Raw genomic sequence first — 16779 nt, forward strand, 5'->3', positions numbered from 1 at the left:
CTCTGGGTACTGTAGATATTGCAGACTGTCTGGGTGCTGTAGATATTGCAGCCTGACTGGGTACTGTAGATATTGCAGTCTGTCTGGGTAATGTAGATATTGCAATCTGACTTAGTACTGTAGATATTGCAGTCTGTCTGGGTACTGCAAATATTGCAGTCTGCCTGGGTACTGTAGATATTGCAGTTTGTCTGGGTACTGTATATATTGGAGACTGCCTGGGTACTGTATATATTGCAATCTGACTGAGTACTGTAGATATTGCAGTCTTTCTTGGAACTATAAAAATTGCAGTATGACTGGGTACTATAAATATTGCAGTCTGTATGGGTGCTGTAGATATTGTAGTATGTCTGTGTACTGTAGATATTGCATACTATCTGGGTACTGTAGATATTGCATACTATCTAGGTACTATAGATATTGCAGTCTGTGTATTGTAGATATTGCAGTGTGGCTGGGTACTGTAGATATTGCAGTGTGACTGGGTATTGTAGATATTGTAGTATGTCTGTGTACTGCAGATATTGCAGTATGTCTGGGTACTGTAGATATTGCAGGCTGTGTGGGTAATGAAGATATTGCAGTATGTCTGGGTACTGTAGATATTGCAGTATGTCTGGGTACTGTAGATATTGCAGTATGACTGGGTACTGTAGATATTGCAGTCTGTGTATTGTAGATATTGCAGTATGTCTGGGTACTGTAGATATTGCAGTATGACTGGGTACTGTAGATATTGCAGTCTGTGTATTGTAGATATTGCAGTATGTCTGGGTACTGTAGATATTGCAGTATGTCTGGGTACTGTAGATATTGCAGTATGTCTGGGTACTGTAGATATTGCAGTATGTCTGGGTACTGTAGATATTGCAGTATGTGTATTGTAGATATTGCAGTATGTCTGGGTACTGTAAATATTGCAGTATGTCCAGGTACTTTAGATATTTCAGTGTGACTGGGTACACTAGATATTGCAGTCTGGCTGGTTGCTGAAGACATTGATGTCCGACTGATTTGTGTAAATATTGCAGTCTGATTGAGGTCTTCCTTACAAAAAATATTGATTTGGTTTCTTAATTATTGTTTTTTACATCATGATAGAAACTTGCAAGAAGACGTACAAATCTGCTGGACTCACAAGAGATCATACAGTACAACACCTTGTCAAGAATTTCAATTACTAGTATTCAATCATGCATGCCAGCAAAATATATGTTACATTAAGCAAAGGTTTTGAATAGCCACAAGTACTGGATTACAATGCTTCATTTGATTATCACAAATTTATGGCTACAGAAATCCCAATAGAAGCTCATTAAAATTTATTTGCTTGACTTGCAAGACTAATTATACAGTATGTTGCAAGTATTCATACATTCATGGTGCAACATCATGTCCAGAATATTATTTTGACATTTACTACCCTTGATTCATGCTGCCAATATACATAAAGGACTGTTTCATAATGCAATGAAATTATAGTAGAAAGCTTTCACTCAAATAAGCATGCTCCTGATAAGTGTTATATTAAATTAAAGGGCTGTAACTGTAATATGGAATTATAATTCTGGAGTTACAAAATTTGGTTTAGTCAATGTTTCATTGCAATTCCTCATTTGGTCAAAACCAACAATAATTATGATCAGAGATAACTCTTATATGCTCAACTTATGTGAAAGTCATTTGGTTACCTCCCTTCAATGTAAACTATAAGTTGCATAAGAATGTAAAATATAATTTCTTAACCTTCAGTTTCACAAGAATGTAAAATTTCAGTTTTACAATATGAGCCTATGCGTCATAAAAAGCATTTATTGACAAACTAAAATAGTCAATAATGGAGGATAATTGTAAATGAAAATAATAGTACAGTATATAAATTATTTTTATTTTTTACTTTTCTTATTAACAAATGTATAAAATCAACAATAACTAAAGCAGTTTATAAAACAAAGAAATTTCCCACATGATTGCTTGTCTCCATGGTCTGAACTGTACACTATTCAGTCAGTACAAAGTTTTTAAAATTTCCCCCAAAAATGATGAATGGTTTTGTCCAGACTGAAAGATGGACAAGTCAATTTAAGGTAATTAAGGTGGTAAAGGATAACACCACAGATAGGCTGACAACACTTCATCAGCCTAATGCCATGAAACCTTCACATCACCACTGTCTGGAAAAAAGTTGGCAGTCACTTTTGGAACAACAGATCTTGCCCGGCTTTCACCAAAGTTCTCAAAGTCAAAATCTCAGCTCAAATCTGAAATTTTTCTCAACTCAGTTTGGCTTTCACTCATGCATTGAGATAATGAAAGTCTCAGTTCAGAAAAATCTCAAGGGTTGAGAAAAAGTTTAGTGAAAGCCAACTTGAGATTTTACTCAGGTGAGTAAGAATCTCAGTCAATATTGAGACAATCTTAGGTTGAGAATGGTCATAGTTTGGGAACGTCAGTGAAAGCCGGTCTTGAGAAAAAATGCTTAATTTTTCGATTCATTTTCCATTACAAACTAAAGAGACAATTAATTTCCAAAAAACAACATTACTATAATAATAATAATTGAATGCCGTGATTGGAAAACAACACATAACACTATTCACTATTTTTTAAATAGAAACTTTGAATTCTTTAAGATATTCAATTTTTTAGCTCTGGAAATAAATATAAAACTTCTGAAATTTGTTTATCATCACCTATTTATAGCTATTTTTAACATTTCAAGGGTAATTCGCTTTTCTATTTTTAATATCCTCAACAATCTTAATGTCTTTTATCATCATTTGTAAAATGATGTTATGAGTAAGAGTTGTGTTCAATTATTATATCAAAATGTTAGCCTCACGGTAACCAAGTAAAAACACAGAAACTAAATGGATATGCTGACCTGACAACATCATGAGTTAAACAAAATACTCACTTGATTCAAAGATGGATATATTACATTAAATTATGTTTTATAAAAAAATTACATGTACATCATTGTTATTTATATTATATAATAATTTATACTACAACAAATACCAACAAATTACCTCTTGTTGTACTACCAATAATCATAAGAAATAATAAATAAATATATTTAATCAATATAAATAACAAACAATAGTGACCCCAAAACAAAATCATTTAAAACACCTGTAAAATCCACAGTAAATCAACTTTCATCATACAGTTGTAAAATCGCAATGGGTTTTCCAGAATATGTAGACAGTCAAACATGTTAACCAAGGCCATAAAGAAGAGACTTAACATTGACAGTGGTCTTGATTTGGGGGTTACTCTGTTCAATGTACGTTTGATGAAAAATAATCTATATTCATTAGATTATCTTTACTTAGAGGTGGTCTTAAACACTGGTTTGACTGTATAGTCCATTGAATACAGTCAGTTTATACAGAATTTATAACAATTCGAGTGTGCAGGTTGTTATAAGCTTACATATACACTGTCAGTACTAATCAGTAATCAATCTGAATATTATGCAATGAGAAAAAAAATTCTTGTTTAAGGAAACAACAGCTTATCACTGATGGGGTTTAAATCCATGAGGCCAGCAATCCTTTAGGTAACCAGTCTTAAGGTAGTGCTATTGAAATGCTTTCCCGCCAAAAAATTTTTAATATCGGCCAAAGTCGTTATAAATCAGTCTTCTGCGGAACGATATTTTCACAATCTTCGGTATTCAATAATGTGCAACTGTTTATAACCAGAATTGAGTACATTGCGATAAAGGACGAGTGATTGTAAATAATCTAATGCTCAGGATTTTGAAAACATCATATTTCGGAAATAATGGATTTGCTACAATATTTGCTGAAATTTGGTAGGAAAATGTTACAGTAAGACTACCTTAAGTGTTAACCACTCGGGCTGCCACCACTTGAATTAAATACCATTATACAGGTTAAGATAAAATCAACTGCATCATCTTGTTTAAGGTCATGACCTCTAACAAAAATAATTCCTATTAAGACAATTCATATTATATATAATATAATAATGTCATCCACTTTTTCAGAACATAATTTGACAAAATGTGACGACACTAGTCTTGTGTAAATAAATTATTACAAAATAACACATGTAGTTCTTTAGAAATGAATAAAAGGCACAGTACATCTAAAACTGAAAGAACAATAAACTGTTGTATGTCTATTCCTTAAATAGTTCAAACTTTTTAACACTAATTAAAGACTGTTGAAAAAATATAAAGAAAGTGCTTTCAAGATGGACATTTGCAAAAAAAAATATATTGTACACTATACACTAGAATGCCCTCAACATTTAAAATTGAGCCGCATCACGACGAAACCAAAATAATGCTTTTGCGACCAGCATGGATCCAGACCAGGCTGCGCATCCGCGAAGTCTGATCAGGTTCCATGCTGTTCGCTTACAAACCCTATTTTAAGTAGAGAAACTGATAGCAATAGCATGGATCCTGATCAGACTGTGCGGATGAGCAGGCTGGTTTTGATCCATGCTGGTCGCAAACACATAACATTGGTTTTGTCGTGACGCGGCTCAAATACACTTGTATATTCTTATAATGACAAGGTAAATAAATTCATGTACTTGTAGAGTACTTGTAGATTACATGTATGGCTACCATTCACATTAAACACAAAACATTATAAATGCCACAAAATGGATAAAACCCTTGTCGTATCCTTAATATATCTTAAATACATCTAAAATATTTCAGAAAAACTCAACACTTTTGAATCAAATATAAACTGAACACATATGTCAAAATGATGAAAAATTGGAAGATGAAAATAAAGATGAAGTCAACATGTGTAATAGTGATTATGAAGTATGCAGTCAAACTTTCTGAGGCCACTATTATAAGGTCAAGCCCCCTTAACGCCCTAGTATTCTGAGAAAAGAGTCTGTTGACTGCTAAATTTGAGCTTTTGAATAAAAAAACCAACTCTTTAGGAAATAAAATAAAATACTCTAATTGATACTCAAAGCAGGGCAAGTTTTGTGTACAAATTTATGATGCATTGGTTGATTCTATGAATAAGTTTCAAAAATTTAGAATTTTGAATAAGGTAAAAGGAATAGTTGAAAAAAAGAAATTGGGTGAAAAGTTTAAGGCTCATGTCTATAACACCTTTGATTCCGTCTTGAAACAATAAATCATGAAGAGGATCAGCCCCGGCTTTCACTTACTTTCTCAAAGTCAAAATCTCAGCTCAAATCTGAGATTTTTCTCAACTCAGAGACTGAGATTGAGATTTTTCTCAGTTTGGCTTTCACTAACAAAATCTGAGAAAAATCTCAACTTAAGACTTGAGATTTTTCTCAGGTGAGTAAGAATCTCAGTCTATATTGAGACAATCTAAAGTTGAGATTTATCTCAGTTTGAGAACGTTAGTGAAAGCCGGGCTTGGCTTCTAACAAACAACGTCTTAAACACTTATAGAACACATAACACTGTAAATTTATAATATAAATATGCTGCTATGTAAACCTTAAATCATCTTAGTTGCAAAGCTACATTAAAACTAGGGGAAAAAATTAATGCTGTCAAAGACCACAGACTAGATGTTTTTGTTACCATCTTAATTGCAAAAATACAAAAACGGGGAAAAAAATAATGCTGCCTTACAAAAGTCACAAACTAGACTATTTCGTTACCAACATAAGTAAAAAGCTTTGTACCCTGATATGGAAGAGGTATAATAAAGCTATTTTGTTAGTTTACTAATGAAAAATAACACAAAGCATTCAGATGACTTTTAAATGATGTTTTAAGAAAATTTTAATAAAAAGTTTGAGTTACTTTTTTAAGAAATCACTTTCTGTCCCATCATGCCAACAAAACTCAGTGGAGTCCCTTTTAGATTTATTTTTGAAAAAAAAACTAGAAATGTGTCATCATGCCACGGATGCCCCCGCATGCAGCCAAAATTTCAGATGGTGCATTAATTATTTTTTTCAGTTTAAGTTCAAAGCCCTTAAATGTTCAAAGCCCTTCAATGTTAACACAAACCATTTTCATACAATGTTCAAGGCACTGAAATTATTCAGTCTTAACCTTTTAAAAAAAGCATATTGCATATTTGTAGCCAAAATAATGGCTAAAAGTATGAGTGCTGAAACTGAAAGTTCAAAATTTTTCCAACATTCAGGAAAGATAAGTTTGTCTTAAATCATTGAACCACGACCAAATTCAAACATTAACTGCTTATTCCTAAGATGTATCTATATTATTTTCAAAGTGAAAGGGACATAACTCTGCCAAAAAATCATCAAACCATGACCAAATTCCAACTTGACCTGCCCATTCCTTTGACATATCCATATGTCAAATTTAAGTTGAATATGTATCACTGTTGGGTAGATAATAAACAGAAACTGTAAATTTCATATTATTTTCAAAGTGAAAGGGGCATTACTCTGCCAAAAATCATTGAACCATGACCAAATTCGAACTTGGCCTGGGCATTCCAAAAACATATCCATATGTCAAATTTGAGTTGAATGTGTTGTACCATTGGGGAGATAATGAACGGAAACTGAAAATTTCATATTGTTTTCAAAGTAAAAGGGGCATAACTCTGCCAAAAATCATCAAACCATAACCAAATTCAAACTTGACCTGTATTTTTTTCCTGACATATCCATATGTCAAGTTTGAGTTGAATGTGTTGTACCTTTGGGGAGATAATGAACGGAAACTGAAAATGTCATATTATTTTCAAAGTAAAAGGGGCATAACTCTGCCAAAAGTCATCGAACCATAACCAAATTCGAACTTGACCTGTATTTTCTCATGACATATCCATATGTCAAGTTTGAGTTGAATGTGTTGTACCGTTGGGGAGATAATGAACGGAAACTGAAAATTTCATATTATTTTCAAAGTAAAAGGGGCATAACTCTGCCAAAATTCATCGAACCATGACTAAATTCGAACTTGACCTGTATTTTCTAATGACATATCCATATGTCAAGTTTGAGTTGAATGTGTTGTACCGTTGGGGAGATAATGAACGGAAACTGAAATTTCATATTATTTTCAAAGTAAAAGGGGCATAACTCTGCCAAAAATCATCAAACCAAGACCAAATTCGAACTTGACCTGTATTTTCTCATGACATATCCATATGTCAAATTTGAGTTGAATGTGTGCAACCGTTCTTAAGATAATGAACGGAAACTGATGATGACAGAATGACAGAATGACGGAAGGACGGAAGGACGGAATGACGGAACAGGGTAACACTATATGCCCCGGCCATTACATGGCGGGGGCATAAAAAAAACTGTCCTGGAGAAATCCATATTTAATTCATGGAAATTTTCTTTTAGAATTCACAGTCAAATTCTAAAGCTTTCTTTCAAATATTTATAGTGGACATAGAGACGCCATTTCGTTTAGATATAGCATAGATTACATATGTCTTTTCAAGATGTCAAAAATATCATTTTTGCAATTTAAAAGAAAACTTTCCACTTTCCAGCTGTTTGAGCAAAGTTTGTATATTGTTGCCTCAGTGCTATAACTGGTTAACTCCTATTAAATTTGAAAGGACTTAACCTGTTACTGCTCTAAGGTATTTGTCGTAAATTTCTAAAATAATCATACAGGTGACTTTTCTAAGAACTGAAAGCGGTCTATTTCTAAGAAGCGATGCCATAGACTGAGTGCTAGTTTCGGTGCCAGGAGGGAGGTAAGTAGAGAGGATAGAAGATTCACACTGTGGTTGTCGAGGAAATCTGTACCACATATATCATCTATCCCTGGTCCACGATGGTGTACAACACACTGCTTTTTCTTGTCATACCCTGTAACATAAAGTCAAAATACAATGTCCATAATGGCTTGGCTAAAAATATGGCAACTACATACTTTCTTACAGTTAAATTATATTAATTTTTTAATTGACTATATACATATTTCAAAAGACTGACTGTTATAATGTTGATTGACCAACAATTGATACGTAAAATGTTTATTGTGAAACATTAATCAGATAAAAATAAAATGCTCCCATGCAAAATCTGTTAATAAGTACACAGGCAGTATCAGCCCAAGATTTCAAATTCAGAGAGGTGGGGAACTAGGGTCACATGTTCATAGACGAGTCTTGAAGCAGCACTCTAAGTAGAAGAAGTCTGGAAAATTTATAATTTTCGAAGTTCAAAAAGGGCCATAACTCTGTCAAAATCCATGTTAAGAGTTATGGGCCTTGGAAAGTGAACCCCTAATATGCTCTCAAATATGTGTGTGAAGTTTCAACCCATTCTCTACAAAAATTTTGGAGATACCATCTTGCATGCAAAAAATTTACCAAACTGTGATGTAATGCCGAAGTCTGGACAAGTACAAAAGCTCTCCCTATTTATCTAATAGTCAAACCATTAAACAAAACATTACAATAACAAAAACATATGATGATTTGCATGCAAATCAAACCTGAGTACTGGAGTGTTGCTCCAAGGAATGAGTCAATAGTTGATCCTAGTAATCCAAGTAGCGCGCAGATCGGCACTACAGGCCACTGGGCTGGTGACTCTAATAAATATACATCATTGACCAGCAATAACAGTGTGATATAAAACGCAAGCCCCACCAACATTCCACCAACCATACTTGCCAGTGTACCAGTCAAAGATATAGCACCATTTGTACCTGAAAGAGTATGCAAAATTATGCCAACACTATACTTACTTATGCCAGAACTATGCTAACTTATGACAACAAAATGGAAGCAAAATAAATTAATAAGATAAACTTGTTATGACTTTAGTGAATTTAGTGAGTTTTCAAAGTCCTGGCTCAGAGGTTTTAAAAATCTTATATTGACCTGCTTTTGAGCTTGCTTTTCTTTTTCTTTTGGTTGGGTTCTATGTCACAACAACACAGAAGAGGTCATATGGCAACGTTCCAGCTTTAATGGTGGAGAAATACCTCAGGTGCCCCTCTGTGCATTATTTCAGGCAAGAATGAGCACCTGAGTAGAACCACAGATGTTAGGTAAGCTGGCTCATCCTTAAACAGTTTTAGAAGATTTTAAAATCTCAAATTGAGTCTAAATCTCTTGTTAGCTAAGACGATCATTTACATCAAATTTACATATTTCATGGAAAATAAATAACAAATTTAGTGACATAGACTTTTTGGGGAAGAGGAAGTTTCTCAATCAGTAAAAACAAAAATAACTGAAGGAAGTTGCATTTGCATAATTTTATTATGTGCCTGTTCATGGAAGCTAATGGGAAATGTAACATGTCTCATGCCCAAGCACTGACTTAATTAAGCAGTATTAAATAAACAAGCTTTAATTCTAAATTTAACCTTACTTTTCCAAAACAATTTCATCATTAGATCGGCTATATTAGAAAAACTGAAGTTTAATAAGGAAAAACTGGAAATGTGTTCCAAAGAAAGACTACCTTTGGGTACATATTTGAAATTTGTTATTAGAATTGCCTCCCTTGATTTACCAATTACAGAGCCAATCTCGGAGGAGAAAGTGTCACCACAGCTACAACAGAGGGCACCAAGTACGGCCATACTGAACCAACTAGCGGTGTAATGTGTGCTGAAGTCGATCAACTTCTCTGAGCAGCCAACATCGACCAGGTATATCAAGGCCATTTCTGCTGCGATACCTCCGTTACACAGGACCTGTACCCAGTTTCTCATTCCACCTAAAATTGGAATAATATACCTGTCATTAACAAAGAGTTCAACACTTCTTATTGTGTGTAATGTTATTTTTTAAGCCTTGAATTTAAAACTGTCCATAGTGATATTGTAGAATTTTCATATCAAAATGATGAAAACGAGCTACCATCAATATAGGTCCTGGTCAGAGTGAATAAATGTGTTTACATTGACCTTGTATTCATTAATCAAGCAAAATCCATCCCACCAACATGTCTCGTCATACATAACCAAACATGGTAGAATATTGATTATATTCCTAAAGAGAATTTTTCATTAGAAAAATATCTTACTATCTAGCTACAAAACCATTTAAATTATTGTCTTTAAGCTTTTTAATATACATGTATATGATTTAATTTTTTAACCAATTTCATATATACAATGTATATAAATTAGGGCTGGGAACGAATAAGGAATTGGATGTTCGAATATTCGTTTTCAATATTCGAATATATTCGAATATTCTTTTTTTACAACATTTGTTCCGATATTTCTCTTTGACGTATACATATCCGAAATTGATTGCGTCGAATATTATTCTTCTTTAAAATGCTTGGAATAATTGGCGATTAAAAAGACCTTTTAGTGCTATGTCAAAGTTTATTTTATTTTATATATTGTAAATCGAGATATATGTTTACTTTTGAAATAAATTCATAATTTGATTGTCTTTTGTTCGGTAAACCCGACCACTGTCTTATCAACGGGAGGTAACTTGACTGACAGTAATATGAATCATCGTAGCCTCTTAGCCCCAAAATTTAAAAACACATAATTATATTGGAACTTAACTTGTATAAAATATTTTTATTTATAATTTTAGATAAAGTTTAAAATATTCTTAAATATAACGCAGTACAATGTAAATATCACACGGAGTCTAATGTCTACGGAATAAATATATTCTGACGGAATTTTGACACTTCCCATGCTTTCATAACGCGTCGATTAATGCGTGCCGATTTATTCTTATTCACAAAATTTAAGACAATTATTGATAATTCAGAAAGATTATAACACAGACAAGAGGGCCATGATGGCCCTGAGGTCGCTCACCTGTATTTAGGCCCCCGGAGCGGGGCTAGTTTAAACCCCAGGGCTTTTATTTGAACAAACTTGGTAGACACCAACAAAAAGATGTTTCCTGCAATCTTACCTCTAGCTCATTGGGTTTTTTAAAAGAAGATTTTTTAAGTTTTTACTATACACATATAGTTAAAAACAATGACACCTCTGGGGCGGGGCCAGTTTTAGCCCCAGGGCTGTTATTTGAACAAACTTTGTTGACACTTACTAGAAGATGTTTCATGCTTAATAACTAAACTCTAGCTATTTGGGTTATTTCAAAGAAGATTTTTAAGTTTTTGCCATAAGGAAAATCAATGACCCCCAGGGCCGGGCCAATTTTGACCCAAGGGCTTTTATTTGAACAAACTTTGTAGACACTCACTAGAAGATGTTTCATGCTTAATATCTAAACTCTAGCTATTTGGGTTTTTTCAAAGAAGATTTTTTAAGTTTTTGCTATACACATAAAAGGAAAATCAATGACCCCGGGGCGGGCCAATTTTGACCCCAGGGCTTTTATTTGAACAAACTTTGTAGACACCCATTAGCACATGTTTCATGCTAAATATCTTAGCTCTAGCTCTTTGGGTTCTTTAAAAGAAGATTTTTTAAGTTTTTACTATATGCATATAGGGAAAATCAATGACCCCCTGGGGCGGGGCCAATTTTGACCCCTGGGCTTTTATTTGAACAAACTTGGTAGACACTTATTAGAACATGTTTCATGCTAAATATCTTAGCTCTAGCTCTTTGGGTTCTTTAAAAGAAGATTTTTTAAGTTTTTACTATATGCATATAGGGAAAATCAATGACCCCCGGGGCGGGGCCAATTTTGACCCCTGGGCTTTTATTTGAACAAACTTGGTAGACACTTATTAGAACATGTTTCATGCTAAATATCTTAGCTCTAGCTCTTTTGGTTCTTTAAAAGAAGATTTTTTAAGTTTTTACTATATGCATATAGGGAAAATCAATGACCCCCGGGGCGGGGTCAATTTTGACCCCAGGGCTTTTATTTGAACAAACTTTGTAACCACCCATTAGAACATGTTTCATGCTAAATATCTTAGCTCTAGCTCTATGGGTTCTTTAAAAGAAGATTTTTTAAGTTTTTACTATATGCATAAAGGGGAAAATCAATGACCCCCTGGGGCGGGGCCAATTTTGACCCAAGGGCTTTTATTTGAACAAACTTGGTAGACACTTATTAGAAGATGTTTCATGCTAAATATCTTAGCTCTAGCTCTATGGGTTCTTTAAAAGAAGATTTTTTAAGTTTTTACTATATGCATATAGGGTAAATCAATGACCCCCGGGGCGGGGCCAATTTTGACCCAAGGGCTTTTATTTGAACAAACTTGGTAGACACTTACTAGATGATGTTTCATGCTAAATATCTTAGCTCTAGCTCCATGGGTTCTTTAAAAGAAGATATTTAAAGTTTTTTCTTTCGGTTGCCATGGCAACCAGAGTTCTGCATGGAATTAAATTCTTTGAACAATTTCTAAAGGTGACCACCAAAGGAACATTCCTGTGAAGTTTGGATGAAATTGGCTTAGTGGTTTATGAGATGTCATTTAAAGTAAAAGTTTACGGACGGACGGACGCCGGACGAAAAGCGATCACAAAAGCTCACCCCTGTCACTTTGTGACAGGTGAGCTAAAAACAATAAATAGGATAATTAAAATCGGAAAAATTTGCATTATAAACTGTTAAACGGGTAAATTGTAAACTGTGAAACGAGTGCCCTTTTGAGCAACTAGACCCCAAAGTTTTCACAGTTAATTGGCGATAATTGTTGACAGGCGTCATACAAATATTTGAACACCTGGTCAAGGAAATGGAAAAGGTTTAATTTACGATCTTCATTGAAATTTGAAAGTAATGACAAAAAATAAAACATTGCTATTTTTTTTCGAATATTCGTATTCGTTTTTCAATGTTCGAATATTCGGTAGTGTTTCGAATATTCGAATATAATTCCCGGCCCTAATATAAATATTGTAAATGTCACAGGGTGAGGAAAATGTGCAGTCTGACATAGACTCAAACCCGTGACCAGCGTATTACCGTTCCGCAACTGTACCAGCCGCTTTACACATCATCTCCCGTAAATAGTGAACAGTTCTGAACCATGACATAAAGATTTTGAAAGAGTGGAAATGCAAAGCAAGGTCTAGTGTTGGCGATTAAAAATAAAAGTAGGTTGGGAAACCCGAAACATATTTTTTTAACCCCATGACAAAGTCATCCTTACCTTCTTTAAAATCATCCTCTTGTTTCTTCTTCTGATCTGTTCTGAACTTGGTGACCTTTGAAGCAAACACAAAGAAGGCAAGGAGAGATGAGAAGAAACACAGGTTGCTTATTGTCATCAGAAATCCAACAAGTAACGCTGAAATAACAAATTACAGGTACTGCAACATTGACATTATTCCTGGGGCATTATTTTTCATGGTTATCCTTTTTGTAATATTATTTGTATTGTGCATTTTTGCAAAAAAAACCAGTCATATGACAAGAACCTCATTAATAGCTCTGGCAGTGCAAATGGATGGATTGTTGCTTTAATAATATGCTTAGAACTTGATATGACCAAGAAGCACAATGTCACATAGAAGAAATCAAGATTTGTTTGACAGCTATGATCATATTGAAAATACTGGCAACAGTCAATGAATTTAGATCCAGAAAACTACAAGCCATTCAGGTTAGAAGTTGGCAATACATTTTGTACATGTACATACAAGCTTGATAAGCCTTTAACAAACCAAAAAGTGTTAAACTATGAAAGTGGAAAATAAAATCTAGATAAATGATTTAAACCTTTATTTTTTATTCTTTTCCTGGAATCAAATATGAATTAGCTGTTCAGATTGAAATTTAGTTTTGTCATATTTAGGAAACTAAGTTGACTGAATGCTTATTTATCACAAACTGGCAGTTGGAAAATTTTATAGCCTTCGTGACCCTTGACTTGCTGGCTAGTGTTAAATACACAGGCAGAGTTAAATACCTGCAACAGCTCCTGATGTGTCCAGGCTTCCTCTTTTCTGTCCCCATTTTGTGATGAGGACAGGGGCTACAACTGCTATGAGAAACCTTACTGGGGACACAGTTTCAACATCTGAAAAAAATAAAATTTGTTAACTGTTTTAACATGTACTGAAAAATATAAAACTACAATATATATATGATTATAATATATATTACAAATTTCTCTGGATTGACTAGATACCAATGCATTAACACTGTTCAGGCTATATGGCCGCTTCCCAGCTTTACTACTAGTGTAGGAACCACTCCATTCATTGTTTCAGGCACAAACAGGCACATGAGTAGAACTCCCAACATTATGTAAGAAAAATGTGGGGGATTTGAAAAATATGTGTGGGACATATATTTACCTTACAATATGACATACCGAAAAGAATTTATTTATTTTACATTCAGGCATTTTTGACAGTTATCGTTCACTCAAAAACGGAAGTAGAAAAAAAAAAATATTGACGAATACTACAAAACACATGCGAGATGACCCAGTCGGCTGCTACACGCGATTTAGTACATATTTTAGTCATAACCACGGGTGTCAAAACAAACATGGCGTAAGCATTCAAGATACCACGAAGATACACTGAATTAAGTTGAAAAGATCGTCAGATGCTCGACTTGGCGCTCATTGACATCATTAAAATGCGCGATCTGCATAAAAAATGCGCAAATCGCAAAATCGCGTGGCCTAGATGCAACACTGGTCAAATATTTTTTGGGCTACATGTGCCACAAGTTGAAATCTAAAAATCTTTTACTAAGTAAAGGGGAAGAACTTTACAAATACTGAATATATCCACAAGCAAACCCCAAGGTGCATAAGTGCACATGCTGACCAACATTCTTGTAAACTTTCAGGCCTACAGGTCAAATACTTTTTGAGCTATGCATGAACAAGTTGAAAACTGTAAATTTACACTAAGTCAAGGGCAATAACTCTAACAAAGCTGAAAAAAACCACATGCAAAATCCCAGGTGCATAGCTTTACAGTGATGTTGATCATTATTCCTGCAAAGTTGACTGATTCTAACTCAGTAAAGCACTCAAGGAACAAATAACACAACATAATGAAACAGTTTTTAGAAGTCAAGGGCAATAACTCTACAAATATTGAATGAATCCACAAGCGGAATCCAAGGTGCACAACTACATATGCTGACCAACATTCCTGTTAAGTTTCATGACTCTATAGGTTAAATACATTCTGAGGTACACACAACACAAATTTTTCACTTAGTCAATGGCAATAACTCTGACAAAACATCAATTCACAAGCGAAACCCCAGAAGCAAAACTTCACATGCTGATCAACATTCCTGTAAAGTTTCGACCATATGTCAAATACTTTTTGAGCTACGTGTGACACAAGTTGAAAATTGTAAATTTTTACTAAGTCAAGTACAATAACTCCACAAATACTACATAAATCTAAACAAAAATACCTAGGTGCACAACTACACATGCTGATAAAAATTCCTGTAAAGTTTCAAGACCCTATTTAAATACTAAAATATGTAAATTTTAACAAAACAAAATAAATCTACAAGACCATACCCCAGGTGCACAACTTCACAATCTGATTAAATTTTATATAAAGTTTGATGTCTCTAGATCAAATACTTTTTGAGTTACATGCAACACAAGTTGAAAATTGTAAATCTTTACTAAGTCAAGGGCAATAACTCTAAAAATACTAAATATATCCACACAAAAATACCCAGGTGCACAACTTCACATGCTGTAAAGTTTCATGACTCCAGGTCAAATACTTTTTGAGTCACATGCAACACAAGTTGAAAATTGTAAATCTTTACTAAGTCAAGGGCAATAACTCTAAAAATACTAAATATATCCACACAAAAATACCCAGGTGCACAACTTCACATGCTGAGCAACATTCCTGTAAGGTTTCATGACTCTAGGTCAAATTCTTTTTTGAGTCACATGCGACACGAGTTGAAAATTGTAAATTTTTACTAAGTCATTGACAATAACTCTAAACATACTAAATATATCCACACTAAAATACCCAGGTGCACAACTTCACATGCTGAACAACATTCCTATAAAGTTTCATGACTCTAGGTCAAATACTTCTTGAGTTATGTGCGACACAAATTGAAAATTGCAAATTTTTACTAAGTCAAGGGCAATAACTCTAAAAATACTAAATATATCCACACGAAAATACCCAGGTGCACAACTATACATGCTGTAAAGTTTCAGGACTCCAGGTCAAATACTTTTTGAGCTACGTGTGACACAAAATGAGAACGGACGGACGGAAGGACAGACGGATGGACGGACAAGGGTAAATCTAAATGCTTCCCCTCCCCCAAAGTTGGGGACAAAAAATAAAATTATTTTGAGAAAATAATGAAAAGGTAGGTGTGCACATTTTTTTGTCGCGAAAACATATTTCATTTACATTTATTTACAAATTTAGACAGTGACAATTAATTTTCACATATCCAGCGCATTACCTGATCTATAATAATGGAAGATACATGTTGATAACCAGAATATGACACTCAATGGAATAATGACAGCTAAAATAAATACTAGTTTCATTTTGCAAGTGTGATAACGGTTATTTCCCTTGGATACTTTTTTTTTCAAGTCGGCCTCGATACTTTTCGGTCCCGATTCGGTCACGGACATATTAGCTTTAAAGCAAATCGGACACTTAAAAGTGTTCATAAACCATTCTCATCACAATTATCAAAATGGTTCCGAGACGACCTATAACTATAACCCCTTGCAAACGCACCGGACTGAGCTATCAGAAACGGCATCAATAACAGTCATGGTGCGTTAAAAGTAAAGATTAAGATTTAAGATTTAAGACACCTCCTGGACATTTCATCTTTGGTCTTTACACCTCCTGGATGTTTCACCTTTGGTCTTTACACCTCCTAGACGTTTAGGCTACTTTTATTTCCTATTTTATAAAAAATAATAAGA

The 16779-nt window shown here is 34.1% G+C and overlaps 1 protein-coding gene across 1 annotated transcript; it reads right to left on the reverse strand.

The window, feature by feature from the left end:
* Positions 1-1870: 1870 nt before the first annotated feature.
* LOC132718682 (transmembrane protein 19-like) lies at positions 1871-16491 on the reverse strand. Its single transcript, XM_060702397.1, has 6 exons — positions 16299-16491; positions 13777-13887; positions 13018-13155; positions 9415-9672; positions 8435-8650; positions 1871-7803 (listed from the first exon to the last, which is right to left on the reverse strand). The coding sequence occupies exons 1-6, from the start codon at positions 16474-16476 to the stop codon at positions 7598-7600; spliced, it is 1107 nt and encodes a 368-aa protein (XP_060558380.1). The 5' UTR covers positions 16477-16491; the 3' UTR covers positions 1871-7597.
* Positions 16492-16779: the final 288 nt, after the last annotated feature.

The sequence above is a fragment of the Ruditapes philippinarum genome, unplaced genomic scaffold (assembly GCF_026571515.1).
Source record: "Ruditapes philippinarum isolate M1 unplaced genomic scaffold, ASM2657151v2 ctg941_1_1_1_1, whole genome shotgun sequence".
Taxonomy (NCBI): Eukaryota; Metazoa; Mollusca; class Bivalvia; order Venerida; family Veneridae; genus Ruditapes; species Ruditapes philippinarum.